The sequence below is a fragment of the Callorhinus ursinus genome, unplaced genomic scaffold (assembly GCF_003265705.2).
Source record: "Callorhinus ursinus isolate GAN/ISIS: 27379988/994484 unplaced genomic scaffold, GSC_fseal_2.0 scaffold9, whole genome shotgun sequence".
In the NCBI taxonomy this organism is placed as follows: domain Eukaryota; kingdom Metazoa; phylum Chordata; class Mammalia; order Carnivora; family Otariidae; genus Callorhinus; species Callorhinus ursinus.
Genome location: NW_027397071.1, coordinates 24363326 through 24383445, shown reverse-complemented (window position 1 = coordinate 24383445; position 20120 = coordinate 24363326). Strand labels below are relative to the sequence as shown.

Sequence of the window (20120 nt, the reverse complement as noted above, 5' to 3'; positions counted from 1 at the left end):
CATTTGCAAATATCTTCTCCCTTTCTGTCTGTTGCCTCTTTGTTTTGTTGACTGTTTCCTTTGCTGTGCAGAAGCTTTTTATCTTGATGAAGTCCCAACAGTCATTTTTGCTTTTGTTTCACTTGCCTTTGGAGATGTATCTCGAAAGAAGTTGCTGTGGCCTATGTCGAAGAGGTTACTGCCTATGTTCTCCTCTAGGATTTTGATGGATTCCTGTCTCCCATTGAGGTCTTTCATCCATTTTGAGTTTATCTTTGTGTGTGGTGTAAGAGAATGGTCGAGTTTCATTCTTCTGCATGTGGCTGTCCAATTTTCCCAGCACCATTTATTGAAGAGACTGTCTTTTTTCCATTGCATGTTTTTTCCTGCTTTGTCGAAGATTATTTGACCATAGAGTTGAGGGTCCATATTTGGGCTCTCTATTCTGTTCCATTGGTCTCTGTGTCTTTTTTTATGCCAGTACCATGCTGTCTTGGTGATCACAGCTTTGTAATATAGCTTGAAATCAGGCAACGTGATGCCCCCACCTTTGTTTTTCTTTTTCAACATTTCCTTGGTAATTCAGGGTCTTTTCTGATTCCATACAAATTTTGGGATCATTTGTTCCAGCACTTTGAAAAATGTGATTGGAATTTGGATCAGGATGGCGTTGAAGGTATAGATTGCTCTGGGCAGCATATACATTTTAACAGTGTTTATGAGCATGGAATGTTTTTCCATCTTTTTGTGTCTTCAATTTCTTTCATGAGTGTTCTGTAGTTCCTAGAGTATAGATCCTTTACCTCTTTGGTTAGGTTTATTCCGAGGTATCTTATGGTTTTTGGTGCTATTGTAAATGGAATCGATTCTCTAATTTCTCTTTCAACAGTTACATTGTTAGTGTATAAGAAAGCAACTGATTTCTGTGCATTGATTTTGTATCCTGCCACATTACTGAATTGCTGTATGAGTTCTAGTAATTTGGGGGTGGAGTCTTCTGGGTTTTCCACATAAAGTACCATGTCATCTGTGAAAAGAGAGAGTTTGACTTCTTTGCCAATCTGAATACCTTTTATTTCTTTTTGTTGTCTGATTGCTGTTGCTAGGACTTCTAGTACTATGTTGAACAGTAGTGGCGAGAGCGGGCATCCTTGTCGTGTTCCTGATCTTAAGGGAAAGGCTCTCAGCTTTTCCCCATTGAGGATGATATTCGCTGTGGGTTTTTCATAGATGGATTTTATGAACTTGAGGAATGTTCCCTCTATCCCTATACTCTGAAGAGTTTTAATCAGGAAAGGATGTTGTATTTTGTCAAATGCTTTTTCTGCATCAATTGGGAGGACCATATGGTTCTCTCTCCTCTTATTAATGTGTTCTTTCATGTTGATTGATTTGCAAATGTTGAACCACCTTACATCCCAGGGAGAAATCCCACTTGGTCGTGGTGGATGATCCTTTTAATGTATTGGTTGGATCCTATTAGCTAGGATTTTGTTCAGGATTTTGGAATCCATATTCATCAGGGATATCAGTCTGAAATTCTCCTTTTTGATGGGGTCTTTGCCTGGTTTGGGGATTAAGGTAATGCTCATAGGATGAGTCTGGAAGCTTTCATTCTCTTTCTATTTTTTGAAACAGCTTCAGGAGAATAGGTATTATTTCTTCTTTGAATGTTTGGTAGAATTCCCCAGGGAATCCATCAGGCCCTGGACTCTTGTTTTTTGGGAGGTTTTTGATCACTGCTTCAATCTCGTTACTTGTTATTGGCCTATTCAGGTTGTCAGTTTCTTCCTGTTTCAGTCTTGGGAGTTTATAGGCTTCCAGGAAGGCATCCATTTCATCCAGATTGCTCAGTTTATTGTCATATTGTTGATAATAATTTCTAATAATTGTTTCTATTTCCTTGGTGTTAGTCGTGATCTCTCCCCTTTCATTCATAACTCTATTAATTTGGGTCCCTTTTCTTTTCTTTTGGATAAGTCTGGCCAGTAGTTTATCGATCTTACTAATGCTTTCAAAGAACCATCTTATAGTTTCGTTGATCTACTACTGTATTTCTGGTTTCTAATTCATTGACCTCTGCTCTAATCTTAATTATTTCTCTTCTAATGTGTGGCTTAGGCATCATTTGTTGCTTTTTCTCCAGTTCTTTAAGGATAAAGTTAGTTGGTGATTTCGGGATTTTTCTATTTTTTTGAGTGATGCTAGGATGGCTATGTATTTACTCCTTAGGACCACCTTTGCAGTATCCCATAGGTGTCGGACTGATGTATTTTCGTTCACATTGGTTTCCATGAATTGTTTAAGTTCTTCTTTGATTTCCTGGTTGACCCAAACATTCTTAAGCAGAGTGTTCTTTAGCTTCCAAGTGTTTGAATTTCTTTTAAGTTTTTTCTTGTGATTGAGTTCCAGTTTTAAAGCATTATGGTCTGAGAATATGCAGGGAGTAATCTCAATCTTTTGGTATTGGTTGAGACCTGATTTGTGACCCAGTATGTATTCTATTCTGGAGAAAGTTCCATGTGCACTCGAGAAGAATGAGTATTCTGTTGTTTTAGGGTGGAATGTTCTATATATATCTATGAGGTCCATCTGGTCCAGTGTTTCATTCAAAGCTCTTGTTTCTTTGTTGATTTTCTGCTTAGATGATCTGTCTGTTGCTGAGAGTGAAGTATTGAGGTCTCCTATAACTAACATATTATTATCAATATGACTCTTTATTTTGGTTAACAGTTGGCTTATGTAGTTGGCTGCTCCCATGTTGGAGGCGTAGATATTTACAATTATTAGATATTCTTGCTGGATAGACCCTTTAAGAACGATATAGTATCCTTCTTTGTCTCTAACTACAGTCTTTAGCTTAAAATCTAATTTGTCTGATTTAAGAATTGCTACCCCAGCTTTCTTTTGAGGTCCGTTGTCATGGAAGATGGATCTCCATCCCTTCACTTTCAGTCTGAATGTATCTTTAGGTTCAAAATGAGTCTCTTGTAGACAGCATATGGATGGGTCCTGTCTTTTTATCCATTCTTCAACCTTGTGCCGTTTTATGGGAGCATTTAGGCCATTCACGTTGAGACTGATTATTGAAAGATATGAATTTATTGTCATCATATTGCCTGTGAAGTCTTTGTTTCTATAGATTGACTCTGTAAATTTCTGTTCTATATCACTCTTGGGGTCTTTCTCCTTTTATGGAACCCCCCTTAATATTTCTTGCAGGGCCGGCTTAGTGGTCACATATCCTTTCAGTTTCTGCTGGTCTTGGAAGCTCTGCATCTCTCCATCCATTCTAAATGACAGCCTTGCCAGATAAAGTATTCTTGGTTGCATGTTCTTCTCATTTAGTACCCTGAATATGTCTTGCCAGCCCTTTCTGGCTTGCCAGATCTCTGTGGATAGGTCTGACATTATTCTGATGTTCCTCCCTCTGGACATAAGGAATCTCTTCCCCCTAACTGCCCATAAGATGGTTTCCTTGGTTTTAAGATTTGCAAGTTTCACTATTACATGTTGCGGCATTGGCCTGTTTTCCTTGATCTTGAGAGGGGTCCTCTCTGCCTCTAGGACACAAATGTTTGTTTCATTCCCCAGATTAGGGAAGTTCTCAGGTACCATTTGTGCAAATATATCTTCTAGTCCTCTCTCTCTCTCTACCCCGTCAGGGATCCCAATAATTCTGACATTGGAATGTTTCATGGTGTCACTTATTTCTCTAATTCTGTTTTCATGGATTTTTAGCTGTTTCTCCCAGGCCTCTTCTTTTTCCTTCTTTTCTATCAATTTGTCTTCTAGATCACTAATTCATTCTTCTGCCTTGTTTACCCTAGCTGTTAGAGTATCTAGATTAGATTGGATGTCGTTGATAGCATTTTTAAGTTCTGCCAGTTCAGCTCTCATCTCTGCTCTTAGAGACTCTATGTTGCCATTAATCGATTTCTCCATTCTATCTATCATCTTTATAACTGTTACCCTGAAGTCCATTTCCGACATCTTGCTTATATCTGTATCAATTTGTAAATCTGTGGCAGAAGTCAAGTGTCTGAGTCTTTCCTATTTTGGGGGTTCCTCCTAGTCATTCTGTTGAGGGATGGTTGAGGGAATGTACAGAGTCCAAATTATTGACCACAACCCAAGCAAGATGCACCTGTTTTATAGGGACCTTAGGGTTGCTTGTTTTCCCAGCCTGTCTTCTAGGGGAGGAGCCTGCCATGCTTTTACTCGGGCAACCCTGTTTGGGCAGAGTTGCCCTGCCCCTTGTGGGGGCGGGGGACGGGCTCAGTGAAAAACCAGTTTTGGGGGGTTTTTGTTCTCTGGTGGCTTTCCCTGGTGGCTTTCTGCCTCTCTTCAGAGATAGCAGAAGAGACCATTTCCAACCCTCTGCCTCAGAACAGAGAGAGCACAGTCTGTTTTTTAGTGAGCTCTCCAGGCCATACTTCTCTGTTTCTGTCTGTGCTGCTAAAAACTCCAGTGTCTTGGGTTGTGCACCCCTCAGCAGGGCTCCCAGTCCTCACCTCCACGTTGGGACTCGGAGGCACGTCTCTGCCCTTTGTGCTTCTAAAACCACCAGCTGCCCCCAGTTCGCACGCACGCCCCGCCGCTCCAGGTTTCAGTCCGGGGCTGCCCTAAAGTCCTTTGCCCACCCCTACCGGTCTGCGAGTCTGTGTCCGGTCCCCAGTGCAGGAAGCTGTCATGCACCAGTGGTGCAGGATCCCAGCAGCTCCCTCCCCCTTCCGTTAATCTTCCAATACCTGCCCGCAGAATCACGGTTCCCTGCTTCATACCTCGAAACCAACTGCCTGCGATATTCTGTTTGTAGAGATCCAGGTATATCTTCTTACATCTCAGGCTGATTTCGTGGGTGTTCAGAGTGGTCTGGTGGATATCCAGCTTAATTCCGGGACCAGTTGGAATAGGGTCCCCTACTCCTCCACCATCTTTTCCTCCCGTGGAGTATGTATAATTACTGCAGCTTCTTGCATTTTACTTGCAGTAATTCTCTTAATTTTTAAAACACAAAGGGCATATTTGTTGACATTAAAACAAGAAAATGAAATTTTAAAAAGATTGTCAGTATACTTTGTTGAAAACTTATTTCATTTATTGTGCTTCTTTTTTTTAATGATTTTTTATTGTTATGTTAATCACCATACATTACATCATTAGTTTTTTGATGTAGTGTTCCATGATTCATTGTTTGTGCATAACACCCAGTGCTCCACGCAGAATGTGCCCTCTTTAATACCCATCACCAGGATAATTCATCCCCCCACCCCCCTCCCCTCTAGAACCCTCAGTTTGTTTTTCAGAGTCCATCGTCTCTAATGGTCCGTCTCCCCCTCCGACTTACTCCCCTTCATTCTTCCCCTCCTGCTATCTTCTTTTTTCTTAACATATATTGCATTATTTGTTTCAGAAGTACAGATCCGTGATTCATCAGTCTTGTACAATTCACAGTGCTCACCATAGCACATACCGTCCGCAATGTCTATCACCCAGCCACCCCCTCCCTCCCACCCCCCACCACTCCAGCAACCCTCAGTTTGTTTGCTGAGATTAAGAATTCCTCATATCAGTGAGGTCATATGATACATGTCTTTCTCTGATTGCCTTATTTCACTCAGCATAACACCCTCCAGTTCCGTCCACGTCGTTGCAAATGGCAAGATCTCATTCCTTTTGATGGCTGCATAATATTCCATTGTGTATATATACCACATCTTCTTTATCCATGTCGATGGACATCTTGGCTCTTTCCACAGTTTGGCTATTGTGGACATGGCTGCTATAAACATTGGGGTGCATGTACCCCTTCGGATCTCTACATTTGTATCTTTGTCGTAAATACCCAGTAGTGCAATTGCTGGATCGCAGGGTAGCTCTATTTTCAACTGTTTGAGGACCCTCCATACTGTTTTCCAGAGTGGTTGCACCAGCTTGCATTCCCACCAACAGTGTAGGAGGGTTCCCCTTTCTCCACATCCCCGCCAACATCTGTCATTTCCTGACTTGTTAATTTTAGCCATTCTGACTGGTGTGAGGTGCTATCTCATTAAGGTTTTGATGTGGATTTCCCTGATGCCGAGCGATGTTGAGCACTTTTTCATGTGTCTGTTGGCCATTTGGATGTCTTCTTTGGAAAAATGTCTGTTCATGTCTTCTGCCCATTTCTTGATTGGATTATGTGTTCTTTGGGTGTTGAGTTTGATAAGTTCTTTATAGATTTTGGATACTAGCCCTTTATCTGATATGTCATTTGCAAATATCTTCTCCCATTCTGTCGGTTGTCTTTTCGTTTTGTTGACTGTTTCTTTTGCTGTGCAAAAGCTTTTTATCTTGATGAAATCCCAATAGTTCATTTTTGCCCTGGCTTCCCTTGCCTTTGGCGATGTTTCTAGGAAGAAGTTGCTGTGGCTGAGGTCGAAGAGGTTGCTGCCTGTGTTCTCCTTTAGGATTTTGATGGACTCCTGTCTCCCGTTTAGGTCTTTCAACCATTTGGAGTCTATTTTTGTGTGTGGTGGAAGGAAATGGTCCAGTTTCATTCTTCTGCATGTGGCTGTCCAATTTTCCCAACACCATTTGTTGAAGAGACTGTCTTTTTTCCACTGGACATTCTTTCCTGCTTTGTCAAAGATGAGTTCACCATAGAGTTGAGGGTCCATTTCTGGGCTCTCTATTCTGTTCCACTGATCTATGTGTCTGTTTTTGTGCCAGTACCATACTGTCTTGATGATGACAGCTTTGTAATAGAGCTGGAAGTCCGGAATTGTGATGCCGCCAGCTTTGCTTTTCTTTTTCAGTATTCCTCTGGCTATTCGGGGTCTCTTCTGGTTCCATACAAATTTTAGGATTATTTGTTCCATTTCTTTGAAAAAGGTGAATGGTATTTTGATGGGGATTGCATTGAATGTGTAGATTGCTCTAGGTAGCACTGACATCTTCACAATCTTTGTTCTTCCAATCCATGAGCATGGAATGTTTTTCCATTTCTTTGTGTCTTCTTCAATTTCTTTCATGAGTATTTTATAGTTTTCTGAGTACAGATCCTTTGCCTCTTTGGTTAAATTTATTCCTAGGTATCTTATGGTTTTGGGTGCAATTGTAAATGGGATCGACTCCTTGATTTGTCTCTCTTCTGTCTTGTTGTTGGTGTATAGGAATGCCACTGATTTCTGTGCATTGATTTTATATCCTGCTACTTTACTGAATTCCTGTATGAGTTCTAGCAGTTTTGGGGTGGAGTCTTTTGGGTTTTCCACATAGAGTATCATATCATCTGCAAAGAGTGAGAGTTTGACTTCCTCTTTGCCGATTTGGATGCCTTTGATTTCTTTTTGTTGTCTGATTGCTGTGGCTAGGACTTCTAATACTATGTTGGATAGCAGTGGTGAGAGTGGACATCCCTGCCGCGTTCCTGACCTTAGGGGAAAAGCTCTCAGCTTTTCCCCATTGAGAATGATATTCGCTGTAGGTTTTTCATAGATGGCTTTTATGATACTGAGGTATGTACCCTCTATCCCTATACTCTGAAGAGTTTTGATCAAGAAAGGATGCTGTACTTTGGCAAATGCTTTTTCTGCATCTATTGAGAGGATCATATGATTCTTGTTCTTTCTTTTGTTAATGTATTGTATCACGTTGACTGATTTGCGGATGTTGAACCAGTCTTGCAGCCCAGGGATAAATCCCACTTGGTCATGGTGAATAATCCTTTTAATGTACTGTTGGATCCTATTGGCTAGTATTTTGGTAAGAATTTTTGCATCCATGTTCATCAAGGATATTGGTCTGTAATTCTCCTTTTTGATGGGGTCTTTCTCTGGTTTTGGGATCAAGGTAATGGTGGCCTCATAAAATGGGTTGGGAAGTTTTCCTTCCATTTCTATTTTTTGGAACAGTTTCAGAAGAATAGGTATTAATTCTTCTTTAAATGTCTGATAGAATTCTGGGAAGCCATCTGGCCCTGGGCTTTTGTTTGTTGGGAGATTTTTGATGACTGCTTCAATTTCCTTAGTGGTTATAGGTCTGTTCAGGTTTTCTATTTCTTCCTGGTTCAATTTTGGTAGTTGATACATCTCTAGGAATGCACCCATTTCTTCCAGGTTATCTAATTTGCTGGCATAGAGTTGCTCATAATATGTTCTTATAATTGTGTTTCTTTGGTGTTGGTCGTGATCTCTCCTCTTTCATTCATGATTTTGTTGATTTCGGTCATTTCTCTTTTCTTTTTGATAAGTCTGGCCAGGGGTTTAGCAATCTTGTTAATTCTTTCAAAGAACCAGCTCCTAGTTTCATTGATCTGTTCTACTGTTCTTTTGGTTTCTATTTCATTGATTTCTGCTCTGATCTTTATTATTTCTCTTCTCCTGCTGGGTTTAGGCTTTATTTGCTTTCTTTCTCTAGCTCCTTTAGGTGTAGGGTTAGGTTGTGTATTTGAGACCTTTCTTGTTTCTTGAGAAAGGCTTGTATTGCTATATACTTTCCTCTGAGGACTGCCTTTGCTGTATCCCAAAGATTTTGGACAGTTGTGTTTTCATTTTCTTTGGTTTCCATGAATTTTTTAAATTCTTCTTTAATTTCCTGGTTGACCCATTCATTCTTTAGTAGGATGCTCTTTAGCCTCCATGTATTTGAGTTCTTTCCGACTTTCCTCTTGTGATTGAGTTCTAGTTTCAAAGCATTGTGGTCTGAAAATATGCAGGGAATGATCCCAATCTTTTGGTACCGGTTGAGACCTAATTTGTGACCTAGGATGTGATCAATTCTGGAGAATGTTCCATGGGCACTAGAGAAGAATGTGTATTCTGTTGCTTTGTCATGGAATGTTCTGAATATGTCTGTGAAGTCCATTTGGTCCAGGGTTTCATTTAAAGTCTTTATTTCCTTGTTGATCTTTTGCTTAGATGATCTGTCCATTTCAGTGAGGGGGGTGTTAAAGTCCCCCACTATTATTGTATTGTTGTCAATGTGTTTCTTTGCTTTTGTTATTAATTGCCTTATATAATTGGCTGCTCCCATGTTAGGGGCATAGATATTTACAATTGTTAGATCTTCTTGTTGGATAGACCCTTTAGGTAGGATATAGTGTCCTTCCTCATCTCTTATTACAGTCTTTGTTTTAAGATCTAATTTGTCTGATATAAGGATTGCCGCCCCAGCTTTCTTTTGGTGTCCATTAGCATGGTAAATGGTTTTCCACCCCCTCACTTTCAATCTGGGGGTGTCTTTGGGTCTAAAATGAGTCTCTTGCAGACAGCATATGGATGGGTCTTGTTTTTTAATCCAATCTGATAGCCTGTGTCTTTTGATTGGGGCATTTAGCCCATTTACATTCAGGGTAACTATTGAAAAATATGAATTTAGTGCCATTGTATTGCCTGTAAGGTGACTGTTACTGTATATTGTTTCTGTTCCTTTCTGATCTATGCTGCTTTTAGGCTGTCTTTTTGCTTAGAGGACCTCTTTCAATATTTCTTGTAGGGCTGGTTTCGTGTTTGCAAATTCCTTTAGTTTTTGTTTGTCCTGGAAGCTTTTTATCTCTCCTTCTATTTTCAATGATAGCCTAGCTGGATATAGTATTCTTGGCTGCATGTTTTTCTCGTTTAGTGCTCTGAAGATATCATGCCAGTCCTTTCTGGAGTGCCAGTCTCTGTGGATAGGTCTGTTGCCAATCTAATGTTTCTACCATTGTAGGTTACATATCTCTTCTCCCGAGCTGCTTTCAGGATTTTCTCTGTCTCTGAGACTCGTAAGTTTTACTATTAGATGTCGGGGTGTTGACCTATTTTTATTGATTTTGAGAGGGGTTCTCTGTGCCTCCTGGATTTGGATGCCTGTTTCCTTCCCCACATTAGGGAAGTTCTCTGGTATTATTTGCTCCAATATACCTTCTGCCCCTCTCTCTCTTTCTTCTTCTTCCGAGATCCCAATTATTCTAATGTTGTTTCGTCTTATCATATTGCTTATCTCTCGAATTCTGCCCTCGTGATCCTGTAGTTGTTTATCTCTCTTTTTCTCAGCCTCTTCATTTTCCATCATTTGGTCTTCTATATCACTGATTCTTTCTTCTGCCTCATTTATCCTAGCAGTTAGTGTCCCCATTTTTGATTGCACCTCATTAATAGCCTTTTTGATTTCGACTTGGTTAGATTTTAATTCTTTTATTTCTCCAGAAAGGGTTTCTCTAATAACTTCCACACTTTTTACAAGCCCAGCTAGTATCTTTATAGTCATGATTCTGAACTCTAGGTCCAACATCGTACTAATGTCCGTATTGAGTAGGTCCCTGGCAGACGGTACTACCTCTTGTTCTTTTTGCTGAGGTGATTTTTTTCGTCTTGTCATTTTGTCCAGAGAAGAACAGATGAATGAGAGGACAGAATGCTAACAGGTTAACAATGTCCTCAGCAAATATACTCTATACAAATCAGAAAAGACCTGAAACCAGGGGACAAGAAAGGGAAAGAAAAAAGAGGGAAAAAAAGGAAAAAGAAAAAGATAAAAACAAACAAAAACAGAACAAAACAAAAAAAAAAAACAATATGATCAGGCTAGTGCATAGATCAGTGCCACACACTAGCTTTTGGGCATATTTTGGTGTGTTAGAAGAAAGTGCCTGCTAAAATTTTAAAGGAAGAAAGACTTATATATGTACAAAATAAGGGTTGATACAATGAAGGGATGGCAGATGATTGTAAAGATGAAAATTATAAAAGATTTTATAAAAGGAATTGATAAGAAGTTGTTTTTAAAAAGAAAAAAGAAAAAAAAGGGAGAGAATGTGATCAGGCAGGAGACTAGAACAAAGCCATAAACTAGTTATTTAGGGTATATTTTGATCTGTTAGAAGAAATTGTATCTCAAAATTTTAAAGAGAGAACAACTTATATATATATATATGCCAAAAATAAGGGCAACTACTATGAAGGGATAAAAATATGACTCTAAAAATGAAAAATAAAAATTTTTTAAAAGGATTGATAAGATGTTTTTTTAAAAAGGGAAAAAGAAAAATTCAAAAAAAACAGTTAAAAAAATTAACTTTGAAAAATTAATGAATTATGGTAAAAAAGCCATGAATTCTATGTGCAGTATTCCCCTAGAGCTGGAGTTCTCCCGTTCTCCTTGATCGGTAAACTTGGTCTTGGCTTGCTGGCTGTTCGTGCTGATCTTCTGGGGGAGGGCCCTGTTGCCGTGGTTCCCAGATGTCTTTGCTGGAGGCGGAATTGCCCCGCCCTTGTGAGTCCGGGCTAAGCAAGCGGCTCCGGTTTGCTCTCAGGAGCTTTTGTTCCCTGCAAGCTCTCGGTACAGCTTTGGAGGACCAGGGTGAAAATGGTGGCCTCCCAGTCTCCGCCCGGAGGAGCTGAGAACTCAGGGCCCCACTCCTCAGTGTGCCCCCAGAGAAAAGCAGTCACTCCCGTCTCCCTGGTCTCCGGCCGCACTCCGTGCTCACCCAGCCTGTGATCGAGCATTTCTATGTCTGGCACCCGACCCTGTGTGGAGTCTCCAAACCCAGCAGATCCCTGCAGTGCGCTTCCGCGCCCCTCCTCCCAGGGGAGGAAGGGGAGTCTCCCCGGCTCTGCCGCTTGTTGGGTCCCTGCTGGAGGAGCAGTGGCCCGACTGGGCCGCGGATCACAGTTTATGGCAACCCCGAGCTGAGAGCCCGCGCCTCGGCTCCGTCTTTGCAGCCAGCTTCCGCAGTTTGATACCTGGGAGCTCTGCCGCACTCAGGCACCCCCGGTCTTTCTGTGACCCCTAGGGTCCTGAGACCACACTGTCCCACGAGGGTTCCACCCCCCGCTTAGCCACTGCAGCGACGTCCCTCAGCAGAGCCAGCTTCTAAAAGTTCCGATTTTGAGCTCCGCGGCTCTATCACTGGCCAGAAGCGGCCGTGGGAGGCCCCCTCCCCCGCCATCTATCCTCCCGAATATCGCCTCGGATTCACTTCTCCGCACGTCCTACCTTCCAGAAAGTGGTCACTTTTCTGTTCAGAGTGTTGTTACTATTCTTATCTTCGATCTCCTGTTGAGTTCATAGGTGTTCAGAATGGTTTGATCCCTATTCAGCTGAATTCCTGAGACCAGACGAAATCCAGGTCTCCTACTCCTCCGCCATCTTGCTCCGCCCCCTGTTGTGCTTCTTTTAATATCATCTGTATTATTGTGGTAACACATATTTGAGACAATAATTTTTTATTTTATCACTTGATCTTTAAACTTTTTGCTTTACATATTTTTTATAATCTATAACTTTATAAACATACAAACATAGAATTTTTAACTCAATTACATAGTTTCTTGGCAGTGACTTAAATATAGCAAGCCTATTATAACATACCCCAGAGTAATACAAATTTGGGTATAAAGTAATGGGTAACTGGCCCTGGAATTACTGACAAGCTTTAGTTATTTCATTAACTTCACAATTTTACGTTTTACACAGTTAAAATTTTTAGATTTAACTTATGGAATTACAGTTAGATTTACATTATATATTTTTTACCACCTCTTTTTTCTTTAAGATTTATTTATTTACTTTAGAGAAAGCGAGAGAGAGCACGCTCTGGTGTGAAAGTTGGGGGAGGGGTAGAGGAAGAGAATTTTCAAGGAGACTCCCCGCTGAGTGCGGAGCCCCATTTGGGGTTCAGTCCTACAATCTATGAGATCATGACCTGAGCTGAAACCAAGAGTCAGACGCTTAACTGACTGAGCCATCTAGGTGCCCCTTGCCACCTCTTTAAAAACATATTTTAGGTAGTAATTTAAATATATGTCATCCCCAGTTCTGCAAGCATATTTTGAAAATGACTAAAGGTCAGTCATTCTGTTACAAAATACTTGGGAATTAGCATTTTTATATAAGTAAAATTCTCAGATAGCTAAAGTTAACCTCTTAAGCCAGTGGTCAGTAAACTTTTTCTGTAAAAGGCCAGATAGCAAATATTGTAGGCTTTGTGGGCCATACGTTCTCTATCACAGCTACTCAGCTCTGCTGTTGTGGAGCAAAAGCAACTATAAACAATATGTAAATGAACCTCATAGCAGTGTTCAAATGAAACTTTATTCACAAAAAAACAGTGGTGGGCTAGATTAGCCCAAAGTATAGTTTGCTAGTCTCTGCTTTAAGCAGCAAGTTACTTTGTATTTTTTTTTTAAGATTTTATTTATTTGAGAGAGAGAGAACGAGCAGTGGGGAGGGGAAGAGGCAGAGGGAGAAGCAGACTCCCCACTGAGCAGGCAGCTCCACACGGGGCTTGATCCCAGGACCCTGGGATCATGACTTGAGCTGAAGACAGATGCTTAATGGACTGAGCCACCCAGGCGCCCCAAGTTACTTTGTATTTTAATATATTTATGGAAATTTTTCTTAAGTTGTACATCAATTAATGGACATCACAATGTGAAGGCCTGGTTATTCCTAAATAAAATTAGATTTTTGGACTTTTTAACTCTTGTTTTAGTTTTACAATTTTTCAGACTCTGGGTGTTTTTATGTTTATACCAGTAATTTCTTCCCATGAGTTTGATACTGTTATCTGAAGTGGTTCAAAAAACCAAATTATTTAACTTGGTAGAATTACCACTGTATATATAGTGACAGCCATTTCTGATTTTAGAATAACCTAGAGTACCTCCAGTTATCTCAAAGGGAAAAACCAAATTGTTAATTTGCAAAACAAAATATTTACATTCAATTTATTAAACATTAATATAATACTTCAGGAGAAGAGTATTGGAAACTCAAATTAATAGCAATTCATAATTTTGAAAGTTGGAAATCACTGACCTTATTAGAAAGACAATGCTGAATCCAATTCTAAAGAAGCTTTTGTTCTTCTCTGAGAGCAGGGGATCTTCAGAAGGTCACATTTAGAGACTATATACATAAATTGATCAGTGATCTTTATTAAGTGTATAAACCTCACATTACAATAAATGAATGTGTAAAAAAAGAAGTTGAGCTTTATTCACCCTAATCGGCAATAGATATGCTTAGGAAAGAATCCAAAACCTGAGAATAAATGATACGGGCAATATGTAGCACAGGGGCTTAACACCAAGAGCAGTGACTTGTTGTCGCTATTTATATCTACATTTTATTTGTTTTAATTCTTTACTTCTGTATATGAGCTTTTAAAAATATGTTATATAATTATGATCTAATTCTATCATTTTGTCTGAGGTCAGTGTAGGACCTCCCATTGCACATGTACTTAGAGTTATATTTATACTTTAGGAAGCAGATTAGACCATATGGTTACATTGCAATGTGATGTTCTAGAAATTATTATACCATTTTGCTTTAAAAAATTAAGCCAAATGTAAGCAAAATAAGTCAGTCAGAGAAAGACAAATACCATATGATTTCACTCATGTAGAATTTAAGAAACAAAACAGATAGAATATAGGGGAAGGGAAGGAAAAATAAGACAAAAACAAAGAGGGAGACAAACCATAAGAGACTCTTAACTATAGGGAACAAACTGAGGGTTGCTGGAGGGGGGATTGGTGGGGGGATGGGGTAACTGGATGGTGGACATTAAGGAGGGCACGTGATGTAATGAGCACTGGGTGTTATATGCAACTGATGAATCACTAAATTCTGCCTCTGAAACTAATAATACACTATATGTTAATTAAATTGAATTTAAATAAATAAAATTAAGCTAAATGAAATTAGACTAAAATTTGCATGCATTCTGACAGCTGAGAGAGCTCAAATTCTATTCTAGAAAACTAAAGGTTGTTAGAGATACTCAATTTTAATAGACCAGACTTTTGAATTACACACATTTTTTCTGCAGTTTAGGTTTATAAATCAGATCATCTTTATGAACCAAATACTTTTAGCCTCTGTAAGTTGAAACAGAATACATGTGGTGTTTTCTGTCAATTTTAGCCTGTTCCCAGAAGGTTGGCGTCTATATTAGAGTGCCTGATTATTGCTCATACAGTTGGAGTGGACAGTCTTTTTGCTGACTGCATGAAGTAAGTGATCTGAAGTAGTATTGATACTATTAATGTAGGGATTTTGTTCTTCCACTCTTCTCATTTTCTGGGGAAATTTTGGAATTGGCCTATTTTCTTGGGCACATTATGTATAGCTTAATGCTTAACTAGTTGTAACAATTGTGAGGAAAAGTATTGACTTAGATATTACTCAAGATGCTTGGGATCAATTTTATTTTAGCTGAACCATGATTATTTATGTTAAAATCTGTGCATATAACTCAGAGTGGATTTAAAATTTGTGTTTACAGAAAAGGAAGGACAGTTAAGTCCATCAGAGAACTCACAAAATTAACTATAAAGGTCTTTAAAAAAATTGACTATAACGTCACATATGTATATAACTTATATCATTGAAAATAAAAGTATTATTTGAATATTATAATTGAAAATATTTTCATTTCTCTAACTTGGGATTCTTGGATTTTTTTTTCAACAGGTGGATTGTAAAGCATTTTGCAAGGTTTTGGTCTGAGAGAAGTTTTGCAAATATACCTTCTGAGATTCAGAAAAGTTGTCTTAATATGTTGATTCAGTCTTTAGTAAGTATAATCCGAATACCCTTGTTTGTGTTTGTCATCAAAAAGTTTATTTTATAGGTACTTTTCAGTGTTTTAAATATAAATGTATAAAAGCAAGATGAGATAACCAATTCCAGATAACCCAGAACCAGTTGAGAACCTGTCCTTAAGATTCTGTTCCCCTGTACCAGATTCATTAGTTAGGGTTCAGAGATGCAGAACTACTAGGAAGTATATTTTGGTTCATGAACAAAAGGAGAGAGGTGCCACAGATGGAGGTTGTGCTATGGTATCAACATGAATTTCCTTCCACTCACTAAAGTAGATTTGGATACAATGCTGAAACTTCTCTATGGCAACATTTCCCAAGACAACCAGCATTTACTTGGAAAAGAGTGCTGTGTTTTCAGTGAAGATAAAGATAAAGTACAGGACATATACTTGCATATACAGCAAATACTTGCTGTCTTATATAAAAATCTATCCATTTGCTCTGGATATAGATTTGCCTTCCTTGCGCCCATTGTTTCTGCTAAAACCACTATCCATGGACTTACAGATTGCATTTTTCACAATCATGGTATTTCATACAGCATCACTTGTGACTAACGAACTCACTTCACAGTAAATCAAGTCTGGCAGTGAGCCCGTGCTCATGATTTCACTGGTCTTTCCATGTTTTCTATCATCCTCAAACAGCAGGCTTGATAAATCCCAGCTATGACCAAGTTACCAGTTACAGAAATGAGTGCTGTAGTAGTGATGATATACCCATTTCCCTTTTTTATGTGAATATTTGTTTATATAAACCAGTTTGTATATACTTTTTCCACTGTCTCATATCTCTACCATCTAATATAAGGCATGTTAATAATAGTTAATTTTATATCTCCATATTAAAGTTACAGGATACCAAAGGGGAGTGTGAATCAGTCTGGAAAACAATAAATATCATTCAAAGACAAAAAAGGGACTTTGTATCCTCTTATTGGGAAAGGGTTAGCATGTTTATTGTATACAGGATAGTTATACCATGTTAGGCAAAAGCATAAGTTTGTTATTGTCTCCATTTGGGAATTAAATATTGTTTAAAGAGAAGTGTATGGGTGCCAAGCTGACAAAGGACAGGCTGCAGTAAGTTTTGTAACATTGTCAGCTTGGCTAGGATAAACTGTTTCCCAGATTTTCCCTCTCTGAATGTTTCTAGTTGAAGTGGCCACAAGAGACAATTTGGCATGAGATTTGGAGGATAAAAGTGAAGCAGCAGCCTTTTTTTTTTTTTTTAAACACCAGGACTATTGGGGCAGGCACTTTCTTTCATACATATTGCTTGTTTACTGGCTCACCTAGTTGGCATGGAATAGCAGATGAGCTGCAACTGCTCCACTTTGCCCTTTGTCCTTTTTTGGCTGCTCTCACGCCTGTGCGAAGGATATGGTTAGCTCCATGATGAAGGACACCAGCATCTCCTGAAGGATACCCATTTCATCCAGGTTGGAGGCAGTGAGAACTGAAATGAGTTCATCCTTGTGGGTTATAGTTTGTGCTCTTGGATGTCAGCTTGTTCTTGCTGTCCTGTACTTTATATCTGTCCTCCCTTCTAAGCTGCCTTCCCTGTAGTCTTCAAACTACATCATCATATGCAAAGACCATTTAACCAGCTCCCACGATTGCATGTGGTCAAATCCCTGTAACAAATTCCTTTATATATATAATTACCTCCTAGTGGTTCTCTTTCTCTGATTGAACCCTGAATGATACATCAGACTGGGTGACGTGGAAGATACATCTAAACCTAACTGGGAAAATAAGTGTAGACCATCAGCTAGTGAGATACCACTGCAAAAAATAAATCTCAATCTATATTTATGCTAATGAAGGACTGTGTAGTTTTGTTGCTTAATATTTTGTATTAGTTTCTTTGGTCAGTGAACAGTTACTCCCTGTTGATGAAGGCAAACAAATGGCCCAGCTATAATTCAGTTTACTAGAAGTAGAAACATCAGTTACTACTCTTACTATTGTTATTATTATTGTTATTATTTAGTAGATGTTTTTAGATCTTTACAGTTCAAAAAATTTCATTTTAAAAATTTTATATAAGACAGGTATCTCTATCTCTCATATGAGAAAAGAGAATCAGAGAAGTAAGTGCTTTATTCAAGTTCACAATGTCTGTAAATGACAAAGCAGATCTTAAAACCAGTTGCTGCCATTCTAAAGATAATGTAGGTGCTCACTATGGGCAAAGATTTTTTTTTAAGAAGTGTGGACCTTGACTTCATCATTTCACAAATTGATGGAAGAAATGGCATTTAAATAACTAGTAAAATACAAGTTAGACTATGATGAGTACTAACATTAAAGTTCCATGTCAAAACACAGCATCCATTCTTGATAAAAACCCTCAACAAAGTAGGGATAGTTGAAACAAACCTCAACATCATAAAGGCCATATATATGAAAGACCCACAGCTAATATCATCCTCAATGGGGAAAAACTGAGAGCCTTTCCCTTATGGTCAGGAACAAGACAAGGATGTCCACTCTCACCATTACTATTTAACGTAGTACTGGAAGTCTTAGCCTCAGCAGTCAGACAACAAAAAGAAATAAAAGGCACAAAAATCGGCAAGGAAGAAGTCAAACTTTGGCTACTTGCAGACAACATGATACTCTATGTAGACAACCCAGAAGATTCCACCAAAAAATTGCTAGAAGTAATACATGAATTCAAAGTCAGAGGATATAAAATAAATGTGCAGAAATCTGTTGCATTTTTGTACACCAATAACAAAGCAGCAGAAAAAGAAATCAGGGCATTGATCCCATTTGCAATTGCACCAAAAACAATAAGATAACCTAGGAATAAACCTAACCAAAGAGATCTTGTACTCTATAAACTATAGAACACTTATGAAAGAAATTGAAGAGGACACAAAGAAATGGAAAAACATTCCATGCTCATGGATTGGAAGAACAATCATTGTTAAAATGTCTATACTACCCAAAGCAATCTGCACATTTAATGCAATCCCTATCAAAATATCACCAGCATTTTTCACAGAGCTAGAACAAACAATCCTAAAATTTGTATGGAACCACAAAAGACCCTAAAAAGCCAAAGCAATCCTGAAAAAGAACAAAACCAGAGGCATCACAATTCCAGATTTCAAGCTGTATTACAAAGCTATCAGCATCAAGACAGTATGGTACTGGCACAAAAACAGACACAGATAAATGGAACACAATAGAGAACCCAGAATGGACCCACAACTATATGGTCAACTAATATTCAACAAAGCAGGAAAGAATATCCAATGGAAAAAAGAAAGTCTCTTCAACAAATGGTGTTGGGAAAACTGGACAGTGACATGCAGAAGAATGAAACTGGACCAGTTTTTTACACCATACACAAAAATAAATTCAAAATAGATGAAAGACCTAAATGTGAGACAGGAAACCATCAAAATCCTAAGGGAGAACACAGCAACCTTTTTTTTTTTAATTTTATTTATTTATTTGACAGAGAGCACAAGTAGGCAGAGAGGCAGGCAGAGGGAGAGGGAGAAGCAGGCTCTCTGCTGAGCAGAGAGCCAGACGTGGGGCTCGATCCCAGGACCCTGGGATCATAACCCAAGCCAAAGGCAGACGCTTAATGACTGAGCCACCCAGGCGCCCCAGGCAGCAACCTTTTTGACCTTGGTTGTCGCAACTTCTTACTAGACACGTCTCTGGAGGCAAGGAAAACGAAAGCAAAAATGAACTATTGGGACTTCATCAAGATGAAAATCGGAGGGGGAGACTAACCATGAGAGACTATGGACTCTGAGAAACAAACTGAGAGTTCTAGAGGGGAGTGGGGTGGGGGGATGGGTTAGCCTGGTGATGGGTTTTAAAGAGGGCATGTACTGAATGGAGCACTGGGTGTTAAACGCAAACAATGAATCATGGAACACTACATCAAAAACTAATGAGGTAATGTATGGTGATTAACATAACAAAATAAACTATAATAAAAAAGATAAAAAGCTTCTGCACAGCAAAGGAAATAATCAACAAAACTAAAAGGCAGCCTACGGAATGGGAAAAGATATTTGCAAATGACATCTCAGATAAAGGGTTAGTATCCAAAATCTATAGAGAACTTATCAAACTCAACATCTAAAAAACAAATAATCCAGTTAAGAAATGGACAGAAGACATGAATAGACACTTTCCCAAAGAAGACATACAGATGGCTAATAGACACATGAAAAGATGCTCAACGTCACTCATCATCAGGGAAATACAAATTCACAATGAGATACCACCTTGCACCTGCCAGAAATGCTAAAATTAACAACACAAGAAACAACAGGTGTTGGCAAGGATGCGGAGAGAGGGGAACCCTCCTACACTGTTGGTGGGAATGCAAGCTGGTGCAGCCACTCTGGAAAATAGCATGGAAGTTCCCCAAAAAGTTAAAAATAGAACTACTCTGTGACCCAGCAATTGCACTACAAGATATTTACCCAAAGGATACAGAAATACAGATTCGAAGGGGCACATGCAACCCAATGTTTATGGCAGCATTATCAACAATAGCCAAACTATGGAGAGAGCCCAAATG

At 39.1% G+C, this 20120-nt stretch overlaps 1 protein-coding gene across 14 annotated transcripts in view; it reads left to right on the top strand.

The window, feature by feature from the left end:
- The window catches only part of BTBD8 (BTB domain containing 8), a 113269-nt gene that overhangs the window by 65639 nt on the left and 27510 nt on the right, over nt 1-20120 (top strand). For 12 of the 14 annotated variants that reach the window (XM_073896311.1, XM_073896308.1, XM_073896306.1 and 9 more), the window contains 2 exons: nt 14878-14966; nt 15427-15529. In XM_073896311.1, the coding sequence (XP_073752412.1) occupies nt 14878-14966; nt 15427-15529 (192 nt within the window). Of the gene's footprint in view, nt 1-4913; nt 4933-14877; nt 14967-15426; nt 15530-20120 lie in introns of those variants that run through there. The other 2 variants (XM_073896320.1, XM_073896310.1) reach the window with 2 other exon arrangements.